The sequence below is a fragment of the Bombus vosnesenskii genome, unplaced genomic scaffold (assembly GCF_011952255.1).
Source record: "Bombus vosnesenskii isolate JDL3184/JDL3185 unplaced genomic scaffold, Bvos_JDL3184-5_v1.1 scf7180000013273, whole genome shotgun sequence".
Lineage (NCBI taxonomy): Eukaryota > Metazoa > Arthropoda > Insecta > Hymenoptera > Apidae > Bombus > Bombus vosnesenskii.
In genome coordinates, this window is record NW_022882931.1 from 3,625,701 (window position 1) to 3,641,037 (window position 15,337).

The window sequence follows — 15,337 nt, forward strand, 5'->3', positions numbered from 1 at the left end:
ATGGATCGTTCATTCTTTTTGTTCAATGCCCTCAACTGGTACGGTAGAATAATTTCTAAACAATTTTCGCAATTATGACATTGTATACGAAGGCTCGTAAAAGTATTTGAACATTTACCATATTGAATTTTTTTTATATATTTTGACGTAAAAAAAATCTTACTTTTGGTTAATTTCATTTTGTATATATGGAAGAATTTTATTCCTCCTCTTGTAAAATTATCGACTGCACGAAGAACGGACTAGAAAATCATCGTTTCGATAATTTTGCACTAGCATGTCGTCAAAGATTCAATTTTTCAATGTTTATGCTCAGAGAATATTAATAGACAGAAGGAAATACGTGTCACGTGAATAGTAACCGCCTGGTTGGATCCAAAATCTTAAAATAAATCTTATGAGCTACCAGTTAAGGGTTGATCACGTAAAATCCACGCGTGTAACATGCTACGCAAGACTAACAACACGTAAACAAGCGCGTGACCGTCCACCCTTGCATACTCTCTATCTTTTTCTCTTTCGTTTCATCGTAAAAAAAAAGTCCTCATTCGATGAATCGCAATAATCTCCACCAAAACGACGACTCTACCTAAAATATAAAAAGGAAAAAAGTTAAAACGTTCCGTTACCACTGGCAAAATTAAAATCTCAGATCGAGAATAGAAAGAAAGAAACGAAAAGAAAAAAAAAAACGAAAAATAGAAAAGGAAACGGAAAAAAGAAAAGAAAGCACCAGGTCGAAGTATGATCGGCAATCAGCTCTGACTCCGATGTTCTCTTTGTTTACGTGTAAAAGTCGTGGAGGCGGTGGCTGCCACGGGAGTCATCCGAAAACAGGGCCAGTTCACCTATGGTCCGGGTGACGAGAACAAGCCCAAAGAGTCGAGCTAAAAGAACGCTCGCACGCACGACGACGCTTCTTCCACACACACACTTCCTCCTCATCGCGGATGAGATTTTACGGCGTAGACCGGCTGACCAATTCTCTGTACTCTGTCGTCCTTCCCCTTCCCCCGTAATCTTAATACACGGGGGATTACGATGACGATCGAGAGAATTAGAGACTGTCTGTTTATAGGGAAACCTCCTTAATAAGGCCGCGTTGTAAGTATAGACGGGTTTGGTGCACGGGCCCGGTGAAACGGGACCTTATTCTTGTTTCTCTTACCCAAAGAGAAGGATTTATTTATTTAATCGATTGGTTATTTAATTTTGGTTAATTTGGTTCACCTCAAATGTTCCTCACTTTTCCATCGTTTTTTTTGTTTAATTCATTCGTCTATTCTCTTTTATTTTATATTATTTTTGTCATTCGATTCATCCGTCGACGAAGATTTCTGTTCTGTTCTGTTTTGTGGAAGTGATTCTCCTTACGTTCTCGTTTCAATTCTTAATCAATCTCTTTTTTTTTACAGTTCTGTTCTATTTGTTCGTTTTATCTCCCCTTTTGTTTTTGGTTGTCTCGCAAGCCCTTCCACCAACCCTTCTCACATAGAATAGGTTGATATAGAATAGCCTAACGAAGCGTAATCAATTAACGAGACTTGATCATGGGAATCGAGAGGATCACAGATTTTTCGATGGAATAATGTTACACGTAACATGACTTGTTTCAAGAGGAATTTCAGAGCGCGGTCTCTCGGAAGATCTTCGAAATCCTTCTTTTGGGATATTCGCTTTGTTTTTGTGCTCTCCCCTTGTTCTTTTTTTTCCTTTTTTTCTGAACGAACGCGAATTCCACTTTCAATGAAAAGCATAGTTTTTTTTCCTTCTAGTCGAAGCAAGTCCATGGAGGAGGACTTGCGTCGAGTTTCAAGGACTCGTTTATTTCTCGATGTCTGCGCTCCAGCGCAACGATAGCTCGAACGTCGGAGTCTTTGCAAAACCGTGTCTTTTTTTGCCCCTCTCGTTTTTCTCTGTCTTTTTTGTACGCGCCCTGCACTTTTTTTTGCATAACTAGCTTGCATGCACTGTGTATGGTGTGTCGTTGCGGTGTTGTTTTAGGTGTGACATGTAGGTGGACTTACTGATTCCTCACCGTCCAGCTTAACGTCGAAGTAACAATCTCTTCTGTAATCTAGTTTTTTGAGTGACACCCCGTGAAATTCGATTGCCAAGCTCGATATTTTAATACTGTAACATCAACTATAAGAATTATAAGTTAAATCGAATTATGATTTTAGCTCGTCGAGCTTGAGTAATAACAAAAATTTGAAAGGAATACGGAATATCTTCGGAATTAAATTTAAGAAGAGATTAAAATTAATTCTCTTCAATTCAATTTATGGATTCTATACAACTCGTATAATAAATAATTCTATTTCTTAGAATCAAGCTCCAATCCTAACAATGTTCCACTATCAAAAACTTGAGCAGGAAACAACGATATTCAAAATTCGCTTCCTTTCAAATTTTACCCCAAAATCGCGCCTAATTTCTGTAACACCTTAAATTCTATAGATTTACGTAAGGGGTATCGTGGCTAAGTTACAGAAATTCAGGCTCCCTGAACCCCACTAATATTAACAACTGTAACATTGAATTTTACCAAAAAATCTAGGATCAGGATCGTACAGCGGCGGACACATGAGCGAAGGAACTCGAAAGTCGAGGCTGGAGAGGATGGATCGTGATCGGGGCGATCGTAGTGAACACGACTACGGCAACGAGGAGGAATCGTACGTCAGTGGCGTCGATTACGGGAGCGCGTCGAGGCGTCGCCAGCAGCAAGATCCGCGCGCATTGAACGCCATTTAGGAGCTGGGGCCCCGGGGCCTGTCGCTACAGCGCTGTCCCCACCTGCGCACCACTGCTCTTTAGTGGGGTCGCCACCTGGTACGCTACTGAACGTACGAACGTGCTTAACGCTACCGTAGCGAAGAAAACAAAAAATATTTGCGCTCTGGTCTGTTAGTGGGGTTTCTTTCCTGTCGCTACCCGTAAGATGGTTCATTTTGTTCGATTTACTGTTTAATAGCTAGACCCTTGTTGTTCGAGCTGTCCCACAATTTACATAGAAATCGCCTTTCGTTACGATATTTCTAGCCTTTAGTATACGGCATCGTACGTAACGCATGGAACTCAGCGTGTTTTCATGCAGAATCATTTTCATTTTCTTCATTCTGTCCGTTTATTGGTGCCGGATCTCGATGTAGAACTTCTATTATAGATACATTGCATCGTATTATGCCAATGATTCTCGTTACCGAGAAAGCGTGCACGATACTTTACGCTGTAACAGAGAGTAGAAATGTTGATTATGCAAAGTGTTGTTCTTTCGTAGAGCTGAGATTTTGAATCTCAGGTAAATCGCTTTGATTTTTATTTGTTGGATTGTTGAGATGGTACGCGTGCACGCTTGTCTATGATACACGAATGTTTCATCCTACGAGGTATACACTTTCTTCCGTTTGCGACTATTTTCGTTATGATGGAAGCAAGAGTTAGCGAGCTAGTGCATTATTTTTTCATTTTATTGGTTCCAAAGTAAACATGGCGTAATTTGTCGTAACAGAGTAACGTGTCCATGGTGACAGACATTGTAGATTCTATTTTCGTAATCGTACTCTCGATTAAAGGAGCCTTGTTGATTTCGTAACGATCGTTTTCTTGACCATTCGATAGATATCGTACAAGTAGAAAGACCCATTCTAGTGAAACCAATTGTTGTTGTCATGAAACTATCGAGTAAATGGCTTTGTTCTGTTCCCATCCCCCAACCCTCCTCTGTTTTACAGAAATTTTATCAAAGCAATTACAAAGTTCGTTCGCGTAAATGGAGAGCGTGTGAGAGAGAAAAAATGTGCGAGTGAGAGAGATGGAGCGTGTTGGCGGCAGTGAAAAATTTTCACGAGCATTTTTTCCAACAGGAATTCCGCATAACGATGGGCGGATTGAAACGAATAATCGAATGTCCTTGTCGATGAGGTACGCACAGGATAAATCCCCCATTCGCGGAGCCAGCTCAACGAGATGAGTATTGACATGAGAACAGTCACGTGAACAAAGTTAAAGAGAAACACACTTTTAAGAATGAGAAAGAGTGAGAGAGAAGGGAGAGCATGAGAATAAGAGAGAAAGGAAAGGAGAGAAAAAGAGCCCTGGGGCCTTAATCTTTGCGCTGACTCCTCCCGGGCCCCTATTACCCAACCCCACGAGAAACATCAGATTTTTCAGATCGATGATTTATAAGCCAGCTAGGGGAACTCGTGAATCGGCATCGAGTCTTCATTAAACGCCACGAGATTTTCGCTCGAAATTAGGTAGACGATCGTCCGGAGCTAATTAAACGAAAAAAAGAAAAACAAAGAAAGAAGGGAGTATAAAATAAAATCGTGAGAAACGAACAAAAAAGAGAAATCATAGGAAAAAGAAATGAGAAACTTCGATATGAATTTCGCGTGGAATTCTTTCAATTCGGCCGACAGAACAGCGATAGTTGCTTCGATTTAGAGAGAAGAGAGGAGAAACGAGGAAAATGATCTCTAGTCGATTTACCTTAGGATCGATCGCATGATTAAATTCTTAATTCTAGAAATTTTAGAAATTTCGCGTATTCGTCACGAGGTTCGTGCAGAATTTCACGATATCACGATCGAGTATGGAAGAAACTCGACAAAAATAAAATAACGAAACGAATTAACATTGCGTGGCGATGGGTTGGGATCAGAGATAATCAATCATTATTGTCGTACGCGATTAAAAGTTTTCGATTATCGATACGATGGCGCGTTGATGATCGCCGCGCTAGGCTCACGTGTTTATACGTTTTATTAGAGTCTATTTGGTGAAATGTGAATACACATACACACACACATACACAAACGTGTTACACATGCACAGACAGGCATACACGGGCACACGCACACGAGAACACACAGTGAAACACATTTTGTGTATATAGTATACATATATAAATAATAATATTATATATATATATATAAATATATTGTATACGTATGTACGCAGTGAACACTTTTACCTTTGTCACTCGACAAAATTCCGATCGAGGCAAAATGTGAGTATGAGAGCAAGAATGAATGGGAGAAAATGAAAGGAATAGAATGAAAGTTGATAGAAAGTGAAACAAGAGAGATGATACTATACCATAGAATCAATAGATATCGTGTACATATTGTAAGAAGCCTTTAAAAACAAGTCCTTTCCGTTTCGATTTTGTCGTGAATGCAGCGTCGTCAGCTGCAGCGAGGATCATGGTAATGCTGGATATTTGTCAACGTTTCTCATTGTTTTTACGGATCTACAAACACTTTCGGTCCTCGTGATCAACGCTTTTGACGCACTACGAACTTGCTGCAACTAAAATACGAAAAATATTTATGGAGCAATTGATGCAATACGTATACACAGACACATACAAAAACATACTCATACACATACACGCACACATACAGAAACATATACAAACGCTCTTGATTGCATACCAGTTGCACGAATGTAATCGTGACAACCGATAATGCTAATCGAGTTTTGGTCGTTCGTGTATATTGATTTCTTTTTTAGATGCACGCATCAACGTTGTTTCTTAAGTAGAACGAACAAATCTCGAGCTCGCCATTCTTCGCAGAAATAGCCTTGCGCACGGCCAGTATAATTAAATAATATCAAAAGGGCAAAAAAAGAAAAAAAAAAGAAAAAAAGAAAATGTACGAAACGTAATATAATGAATTTTTCTAAATTAATTTAGGGAATTTTACTTAAAACGATCACTTATGCATCATTAGACTAGCGAAACGAAGTGTTTCTTTCCCGGAACGATTACGTTCGATATGCGTTCGTGTATGACGTTGCTGTGTGAATTTAGCGAGATTTTCTTATCGTTTTCACGCAGTTTTCGCATTTTCCACGGCCGATCGCTGGCATATTTTTCTTTAAAAATAAATTAAAAATAAGGATTTGGCGCACGGTCCTTTGAATCTCAAAACTTGAGCGTGGATCGTAATTTCTTGTCGATATATGTATCTCTGCCAGCGATTCACAGCGTCGTCGTCTTATCGAAAGTGTTTCAAATTCTTACTAAGCTCGTTGTTTGTTCGCCACATTAAATTGGCGCTGGAAGATTATATAGTTGTTGAAGATTACAAAAATCTTCGTGCAACGCCGTTTATTGAATTTTAATGGCGTCACCGATGGATCGAGCGAGTATCGAAGCGAAAGTCTTCGTGGAACGCTCTCAAGATGAACTTTAAAGACGCCTTAACAATTAAGTAGACGATCGTGTGGAGATCAGCATTCGACCTAAATTTTCAATCGCTACGCTGTTAAACGAATTTTATTGGCGCCTTGCGCGGTAATAATTTCGCTTGTCGAAAATTCCATATGTTATCTTTAGACTGGAAGATTTTTATAAATCGAGCGAAGATGCTGAAAAATCTATGACAAATATAAAAAGATAGTTTGTTTCGAATTCGAGGCACATTATGGAATGTTCGAGTTTCACGTTTCACGATTTTTCACGTTTTCCAGTTTCGCGAGTATTCTATTGGTCGCTAACTGTAAAATGTTTTTTGTAGCCAACGTTTGTAAATACTAGGTAAAATATATTTGCAAAACACTATCACTGGTGATGTCTATTTAAAGATACTCACGCTTCTACTTCGATGTAGGCGAGTTTTAGTCAAAATTCAATGCGAGAAGGAGCGTGCGTTTCGGTTTCTTCACGACGCGATTCGAGTGCAATTTGGAAACGAATGCTCGGTAGTAGCTAGAGTTTCTTTTGAACTTTGTTTCGTCGTGTCGAACAGAAGCCGTTTGTACTAGGGTAATGTTCTTATATCATGTTTGCTCGATTATTTTAACAAGTTTCTCTGTTTCTGCGATTTAACTACGAATAGCGCCGCGACGCATAGGCGACTCGATTTTAAATCGTAGCTATTGTATACAATTTTTTCTAGACGTCAATGACGCGATTGATAGAGGATGTGTAACAATATCTAGCCCACATCCTTAAGCAAATGAGAATTTTTTATAATATTTTGTAAGAATCTTTCGCTCGAAAGGCAGCGATAGAAACCCACGTCATGCAGACCTGATACGAATTATGGCGTCTCACGTGGCCACATAAATACCACACACACACACACACACACACACGATACACGAATTTGAAAGGAGCCCTTAATATTTCTTACGGTACGATCCCTAGTAGTTAACTGACGCGAGACCCGTCGGTTTTGTAATCATTAACGATTTCGGTTTAGGATTTTAGCGGCTTCCAGTCCGTTCTTTCTTTCGATATATCGAAGACTAGTGTTCGAATCTGTAACACGTGCATTAGCGCGCTAAATTAAATGCAAAACGAGAGAAAAAAAATTATATGAAACGTAACTTGTAGCTTTCGATCGACGTCAATTCGGATCTACGTGAAAAAAAAACAAAAAAAAAAGACAAAGGAAATCTCTGTAGTATTTCTCAGTAAAACGATCTAGGATTAAAACTCGCACGCGACAAGTTCGTTCGATGCCTACAAAAATCGACACACATTCTGTTCTAGCGAAGACAAAAGAGAACAAAGAAAATATCTCCCATCACAAGCGAGCCAAATAAAAAAGTATTAAAAAAAGGCGAAAAAAGAAAAATTCGAAAGACAAAAAAGAAATGATACAATTCACTGAAAATCGCGATGTCATGCAGGAAAGCTGAAAGTCCAATCGGCAACGCAATCGAATTTTCTTCTGAAAGACTTAACGAGAACATATTAACGAGCGTTTAAATATCGATGTTTAAGCTGTTTAGGAAGAAACGAGAGAAAGACGAGAGAGGGAAGACTGGATGCGGGAGAGATAGAGGGTAAGCCTTTCTTCAAGAGTTGCGAGAGTCGAGAGGGCGTAAGTACAATTCGTTCGATGTATTTAAAAAAATTAGGGCGCGAGTTTAAATTAATTAGGAGTGAATTGTTGCGTTGGTTTGCACCATGTGCACGTGAATGTGTTGTTAAAATCTAGACTGCTTTTGCCGGCGTCGCGGCGGCCGATTTCGTGCGATCGATCGACGCACTCCTCGAAGAATGCAACCCCAATTACACGAATGGTTGGAAGGTCCAAAAAAAAAAAAAATAAGAGAATAAGGCACTATAAGAACAAAGCATCGAACGAAAGATAATCGTTTCGTACGACCCATATTCTGTGAAAAAATTTGTTCTCCTTTTGAACAATTTTTAGCAAATTCTTCGTAGATGTGGACCGTGCCTCGGTGTTATGTTTGCTTTAGGGACATATATGGCGAAACGCCTGTCCTTGTAAAGAGCCTTAAGGCTTTCGCAATGAAATATTATTGGGTACATTGCGTACAGCGTGGTTTCGAAAGTATATATCTGTGTGTACACAGAGAGGCAGAAGAGAGGAGATGGGAGACGAAGAATGAAAGAAAAGTAGTGCTAGGATCACGATGGACGCCATTGTCGGTTTGACTCGATGATCGTGATTTTGTCTCCGATTATGCATGTAATAAACCGCGGCAGACGCATCAACGGTAATACGTTTCTGCGCGAACAGAATGGGAACATTGACGCGTTCTATCGGCTTCCTGCTGCCGCTTTCTGTATTCGATTATTAGACGTAATCTAAAATGGCAACAGTACCATAGCAAAACAGAAAAGCGAAGCGTACGACGTTCGCTGTTCACCGTCGATCATACGCGTTTTAAAAACGTTTTAGAATTAGGTCGAGCTGTAGTAGAGACAGATAGAGACGATTGCATGCAATCCGAATATTTTTAAAAACAAAAGAACTAAAACGCGGCTGAAAATATTCTTCGTCTCGCGGTTGGCCTTGACAAACTAATCGATATTTTCGCAATTGTCTTCTTCTTTTATCTTTAGCGAAATTGATAGTTGATCGTTGAAGGAAAAAAGATATTACGACGTAAGCCCGGTCGATACGATTACGATAAAAAATGGCAACTGCTAAGAGCTGCTTCTTGTTCACGCCGTCCCGTATAATTAAATACGATCGTCGATTCGAATCAACCGGCGTCGCTCCGAGGACGAAGTCCTGTCGCCTGTGTACGTGAATTCTAACGTGTTCAATTTCGACGTGCTTTCACGCGTGTCTGCCTCACGTGGTGCGTGTGTGCACGTTGTGTCTCCTAACTCTAAGGAACAAACGCCGCGCATTCACGTTCTCGGTCACTTATTTTCTTTTGCGGCTGGTTCGTTGGATCAAAGTTTTTTCCCTGTGTATATTGTCTATTATTCCCTCGTGCGACTGATTTCGATTGCGGACAAGCGAACGAAAGCAAGGAAGAAAGGAAGGGAGAAAGAATGTAAAAGAGAAGAAAATAAAACTGCAGAAAGGAAGGAAGAAAGTTGAGATAAGAGAGCGATCTAATTCGTTTTCCTCGGGCGAATTTTATTTCGTTGTTGTCGCGGAGGAATCAGCGTGCGAGTAACGAGAAGAAAGAGGATATTCATTGAAAATGGATAATCGATGACTTTGCTGTTAAACGAATTAAAAGGTTCGTCTAATCGCGTCGAGTTTAATGGACGAGAGGAGAAATTGGAGCAAGTGTATGTTTGTATGCGTTTGTGTGAACGAGATCGAGAGAGAGAGAGGAAGAAACGGATGAATAACAAAAAAAAAAAAAAAAAAAAAAAGAAAAAGAAAGGAGGAAAAGAGGAGAACGAGAGAATTTGCGGTTCAGTGTGCGCGAGCTGCGGTTCTTCGGAGACGGAATTGAAGTGATTAATTAAACGAGATGTTGTAAATTGTTCTATAGCAAAAATGAAAAGTGTTACGGCCGTGGCAGCGCGCCCTTCGAGAGTTCCTCGACGGTTAACAAAATTCTTACCTCTAATCGATTCAACTTCGGCAAAAGAAACTTCGAAATTAATAATCGGAAGGAGTAGATAGGAAACACACGATCGATCGACTTGATCGACGATTAATTTCATCGTCGACGAGTCTCGAGGAGCGCGATGCTTTGATCGTTTCGATGTTGATATGTCAATGCTGTGATGTTATCCTTTGAAACTTCAAATGAAAAAAAAATATATTTCCCCTCCCCCTATTTGTCCCTCCATCATCCCCGTTCCCCTTCGACACGGCCCATCCTCGATTTTTCCAGAAAGTATCCCGCAAGACGAACCCCTTCTCCTTGGAAAATAAATATTTCTATTACTGTAACACTCCGCATAGTCCTTAAAAAAAAAAGAAAAAAAATAGCTAGATTCTAATCGTATTTAATGTAAAGTTTATTATTGTTACATCTCAGTGAATCTCTCCTCTATCAGTGATTTCACGGAGAGAACGACGTACCGTCGACTAAAGAACGGCGTTTAGGAAGATACCGGAGAAAATTATATAGCGACGATTTCAGGGGAAGGATAAAAGCGTTAACTATTATTAGGAAAATCCTGAAAGTATAGCGATCGATAATCGATCAACCGTTACGCTCGTTCCTCTCCGATACGTCACTGGTAAGCAAAATTCCTACATTTGTCGCATTTGTAAATAAAATTTTTATCATCACACAATGCAACGTGTTGTTATCTCCATGTTCAACCTAATTGCATATTAGATCGCGGACAATTATGCAAATTTATCCTTTTATGAATACTATTAAGAACAAATTTATTTTACCTACTAACCCCCTCGTATCTTTTAGATTATTTTCTATCTGTAGAAAATTTCTTAAATTTAATAAAATTATACTTCAAAATTTCTTGAAAACTTTTCTTTGAAATAAAAGCGAGATCGAGACATAAAAAATACGAATTAAATACTATACATAAATAAATTGTACTGCGCTTTGGATATTTTATATTATTTTCTATACTATGTGGGTTGTTCCATCTTTGTGTTTTTAAATTCCTCATAAGTGCATAACACGCAACCAACTAATTATCTTATTGTGTTATTTTATTAGTCGTAAGGAAACACGAAGATTATAGGGGAATGAAAATCGATTAAATTTTTAGACACGTGAGACGAAACTTTTTTTCTTCGATGAATTATAAACGACGTTACAAAATGAATATTTACATTCTATCGTGTCGCTTGAAATAATACAAGGTTCATTGTACTCGTTACAAGTTAAGCTGGTAAATCGCGCGGAACTCGCGATCTATTTGCGCAATCTCGACGCAACGATTTTACATTCGCAACACGCATAAGCGGCGAAAAAGAAATAGGCTCTGCTTGTTTTGTCGCACGTGATTAAATCTACGCGGTTTTCAGTTTTATATCGTGGCGACTCTTTGGCAATCGATGCAACCTTAACGAAACGTGATGAAAAGAGTAGAAAAGATAGAAGATAGAATTGCCTATTTACAACGATTTATAAAAAGAAGATATAACATTGATAGTATGTTTCTTTAAATGCAAGCTTTGTGAAAATTAAACCAGATAAACTCGTCAATTTTTGTAACATTTACAATCGCGACTGGCTACTAGGGGTAATTACCAAAGCTATCCGAGTACCTCGTCGTTTATTCGATATATTTACACTCGAATCCCGTTCGATCGTATTGCACGACGAAATTTACAACACGGGATCCTGCTAAAATAACTTAAAATTCTTAGGCTCGCTCTCTTAGACGCATACACGATTGTTATAAATAAATAATTGTTACATTCCTCGATCTTCTTGGATAAAATGTAATTTCTAACATATAAATACACGATGGTGTGAAACCCGCGGGACTATTTTGTACCATTTTTAAATTCTTATACAAATTCTATAGAAGTTGCCTGTAAAAATATTAATATTCCCCTCGATTATTTATCTCCTCGTAATACATCATAAAATTGTGAAACATTTAATTCAATACTTTAACGACGACGTTCAGATAAGTCCCAAAGGCTTACATGTTATTACACTCTGACTTTGTCCATTAGCATATCTCTCTATCGCAAGACATTTACACAATATACGGCTGAATATACTATTTACCTAACGTTTCGTACGTCTACCTTTGGTACAATTGTTCTCGCTATTGACTATAATCGTAAATTCTCTTTGTTCTGTCTGATCGACGTGATATAGCCGAGACACGAATCAGTGCTCCTTTTTACCATTTACTTTCTATTCCTTCATAATCCATTACCATTCACAAATAATCTCAAATCTGAAGAACTACATTCCTGCAAATTAATCTTCCTCCAAAATCTTCCCTCAAATTCTAATTTCCAAAGAAAACTAGGCCCTACCTGAAAAATCTCGCTACATTTTAGCTCTCACCATTACTCAACTTCTTGCTTCAAATACTGCTTAACACGATTGAGAAAAAGCTGCAGCCAATTATCAGCACATTTCATGCAGCTGCAACTTCATTTTTCATTTTCACATTGTATAGCATTCATGAATCAATTCTATCAACAAATTACAATTAATTATACAACGTTTATATGAACAAATAATTTTCGTAGTCCGCGTACGAGGACGCTGTGATGTGTTTCGATGAGATTGGCGTTGATGGGACGCTCTGAGGCAATTGTTGCATTCGAGGTAGTTGCAACTGCGGTAGTTGTGTCGCGTGGGGCACCACGATTCTTGGTTGCTGATTCAGCGAGCCCAAGGACAGATGATGTTGGTCGATCTTATGGATGTTATTATTGTTGATCGGACTGGCATCTTTATGCTGATACAACTGCAAATGATTGTTGTTGTCGTTTCCTGGGTTGTAATGGGCCTGATGGGTACTGTGGAGGTTCAGTCTTGACATCGCCATGCTGATGCTCGAGTCCGACGCCCACATGCTCTGCGAACAGGACGATTGTGTAACGAATTTGACTTTCTATTATGTTCTAATGAATGACGCCGATTATGTTGGTTGACGCAGCGAGATGCGTTCGTACGCGCAATTACAATCGACAGTCTTGGAGAACATCCAAGATTAGGAATTCCTTTGTTCTTTGCGTGAAAACACGTACAATGATCGTTTGGTTTCTTAGAAATCGACTTTTGTGGAGAAATTAGAAATCGACTAGTTTGCCTCCTGATAATTAATTTTTTAACTTGCTGGGTAGAATAATATTGAGGAAGCTTTTCAAATACATATTCCGAATATTCAATAAAAATATTTAGAAAGTTTCTCAGGTAATTGTGGATTAATTAAGGGAATCTAAGGTAGTTAATAACTGGTTTATGTACTTTTCTTCTATGAGGATTGTAGTCAGGGTTGCGTCTTATGCGAAGATGACGATCGGCGCTTGCCCATCGTTGCGTGACTTTAAGGGGTGAGTCGTCAGGATGCAACTTCCTTTGGTACTCTTCGCCTTCGCAGACTTCGTATAGAGAGAATTGTTCGACGCGTTCTTTAGAACTGTAGCAGCTCAATAACATCTGGATCAGTTCGTCGACGGTAGTCTGTTCTGAGACTAGTAGACTCTTGTACTTTGACTGTAAACGATAAAATATTTTTGATAAATTACTTGTAAAAATATCGGTAAAGTAGCACATACAATTTTATAGAATAAAACACAGAATAAGACAGAACACAATACATTAGAAGAAAGAAAATTACAATAAGTGAGAGCAGAGAATAATACCACCGCTCTTTACATAATAATTAAGGGATCATTTTCTGTGTCACTTTGATTTTTACATTCACTTCTTGTATTTCTACTCTTTTTTTGTAAATATTTGCTTTAAAGTCAGTCTCTATTAAAGTCAAACTGTCAAGTCTATTCTCTCGATTGGTACAGTAAAAATCACCCTCTAATTATTCTGGGTACTGTACGATAAAATACAGTAAATAAAAATGGAGTACAACGCAGCAGAACAGAATAGAAAAGAATATGGAAAGTGGGTAAAGGTAATAGACTAGTCGGATTTCTAAACGTCGTAAAATAGAGTAAAGTAAAATAAGATGGAATAGAACGAAATAGCAAATTAAATTACGAGGAAACATGTAAAACGGTTCTGAAGTGTGCGTAACTTACTCCGGACATGAGCGCGCTGTCGTATATTTTGACAAGTCCACCACGGCGTGTTTGCAACGAGAATCTGCAACAAGAAAACATCCGTGAATTTCATGGATATCGTAGGGGTCGGCGAGTTCAAAGGGAATCGACAAACGCTACTTCTACGTAAAAACACGGGACCCGAAACTTCCAGTCAAACACTGTCTGTCTACGTATATCTTTGCCGGAAGTTTCGAACTACCATGAAAACACTGTTGATTTCCAGCCTTCTTCCTATCGCACGACACAAAGCTTCGACACTTAAAATCTAAACGTTTCTGCCTTCTGTTCGCAGACCTTTCCCGAAATTTAAGTATCTCGACACCTTTCTTCGTCTTTAGGAATACATACATTTGCATTTTACGTTGAAATAAGAACTGAAATATAATGGATCCTTGCATAATACGAAATATGTGTTCCTTGCTATACGAACCATGTGCTTAAATGCAGATGTTTATGCAAATTTATATTTCTACGAGCTGCTGCATTTGTGAACAACTGAAGAAATTCAAGTAGTCATTTCTTTCATTTTTTAAATATTGTAACGAAGATTTCACTTTGAATACTATGTATCCTATTTCTGCGTATTGTGTAAATTTTGTATATTTTTGCACATTTAAATTTTCCATAAACACGTGGACATTCGTGGTCTACTTGCAACCACTAGCTTCCCCTATGGACGTATTGCCTTTTCTAAAAAGAAAGTTGAAGATTACATCGATTTGTAATACGTTTTATGGGGGTATTTTTCCAGTTCAATAAGTACACCATCGTAACTCTTTCATCACCTTATAAAAGTCCATCTCACAGAAGCTAAACAGCGGACTACTGTATTTATAACGCTGCTACCATTTCGATTAAAAATCTAAGCGAAACGAGGAAGCCACCATCCTCCGACTTATTCCCCCAACTCGTTAGCATAAATAAAGGCACGTCTCGCGCGGTCGAGCCAGACGACTCGAAGAAGCCAGAACAAAGGGAATCTCTCTCGAAAGGACGTTGCTCGTCGTTGGCTCGTGCTCATCGACCCACAAGAAATCGTGTTTACGGTCGGTCGCGAGCCCTGAAATTACGTCACGTAGCCGACCGAAACCGAGGGGAAGGTAAGTTTAAAAGAGTAGATGGAGAAAGGATGACCGGAATCGTACCTGGAATCGCCACGAGGATGACACGATTGTAAGACGGCAGGCCTTGCATCCTCGTCCAAAGGAAGAACAGTCCTCACGTTGGGTCTTCGTACGGTGACCTCCATGGTGAGGTAGTACAGCTTGGGATCACGGTGCCTCATGCGATACTTGTTCAATAAGTTCTGGACGATCTCACGACAAGTCGTTTCGTACGAGATGCACAGGGTCTTGTACTCGATGTCTGGTCGCAGGCAGTTGGCGTACACTTTTATGGTTGTCTGCAAGGAA

General features: G+C 39.1%; 2 protein-coding genes across 18 annotated transcripts in view; one reads left to right on the forward strand and one right to left on the reverse strand.

Annotated features, from left to right (window-relative positions):
- The window catches only part of LOC117231636 (voltage-dependent L-type calcium channel subunit beta-2), a 93,530-nt gene extending 83,038 nt beyond the window's left edge, over positions 1 to 10,492 (forward strand). For 14 of the 16 annotated variants that reach the window (XM_033490243.1, XM_033490248.1, XM_033490245.1 and 11 more), the window contains one exon: positions 2,561 to 10,492. In XM_033490243.1, the coding sequence (XP_033346134.1) occupies positions 2,561 to 2,757 (197 nt within the window). In that variant the 3' untranslated portion in view covers positions 2,758 to 10,492. Of the gene's footprint in view, positions 1 to 796; positions 1,105 to 2,560 lie in introns of all 16 variants that reach the window. The other 2 variants (XR_004493007.1, XR_004493006.1) reach the window with 2 other exon arrangements.
- A 366-nt stretch (positions 10,493 to 10,858) lies between these two features.
- Positions 10,859 to 15,337, reverse strand: part of LOC117231637 — a 39,980-nt gene continuing 35,501 nt past the window's right edge. Inside the window, exons 3-6 of one of the 2 annotated variants that reach the window (XM_033490258.1) lie at positions 15,071 to 15,327; positions 13,902 to 13,965; positions 13,111 to 13,359; positions 10,859 to 12,718 (exon numbers count right to left, since the gene is read on the reverse strand). In XM_033490258.1, the coding sequence (XP_033346149.1) occupies positions 12,362 to 12,718; positions 13,111 to 13,359; positions 13,902 to 13,965; positions 15,071 to 15,327 (927 nt within the window). In that variant the 3' untranslated portion in view covers positions 10,859 to 12,361. The remainder of the gene's footprint in view (positions 12,719 to 13,110; positions 13,360 to 13,901; positions 13,966 to 15,070; positions 15,328 to 15,337) is intronic. The other variant, XM_033490259.1, reaches the window with a different exon arrangement.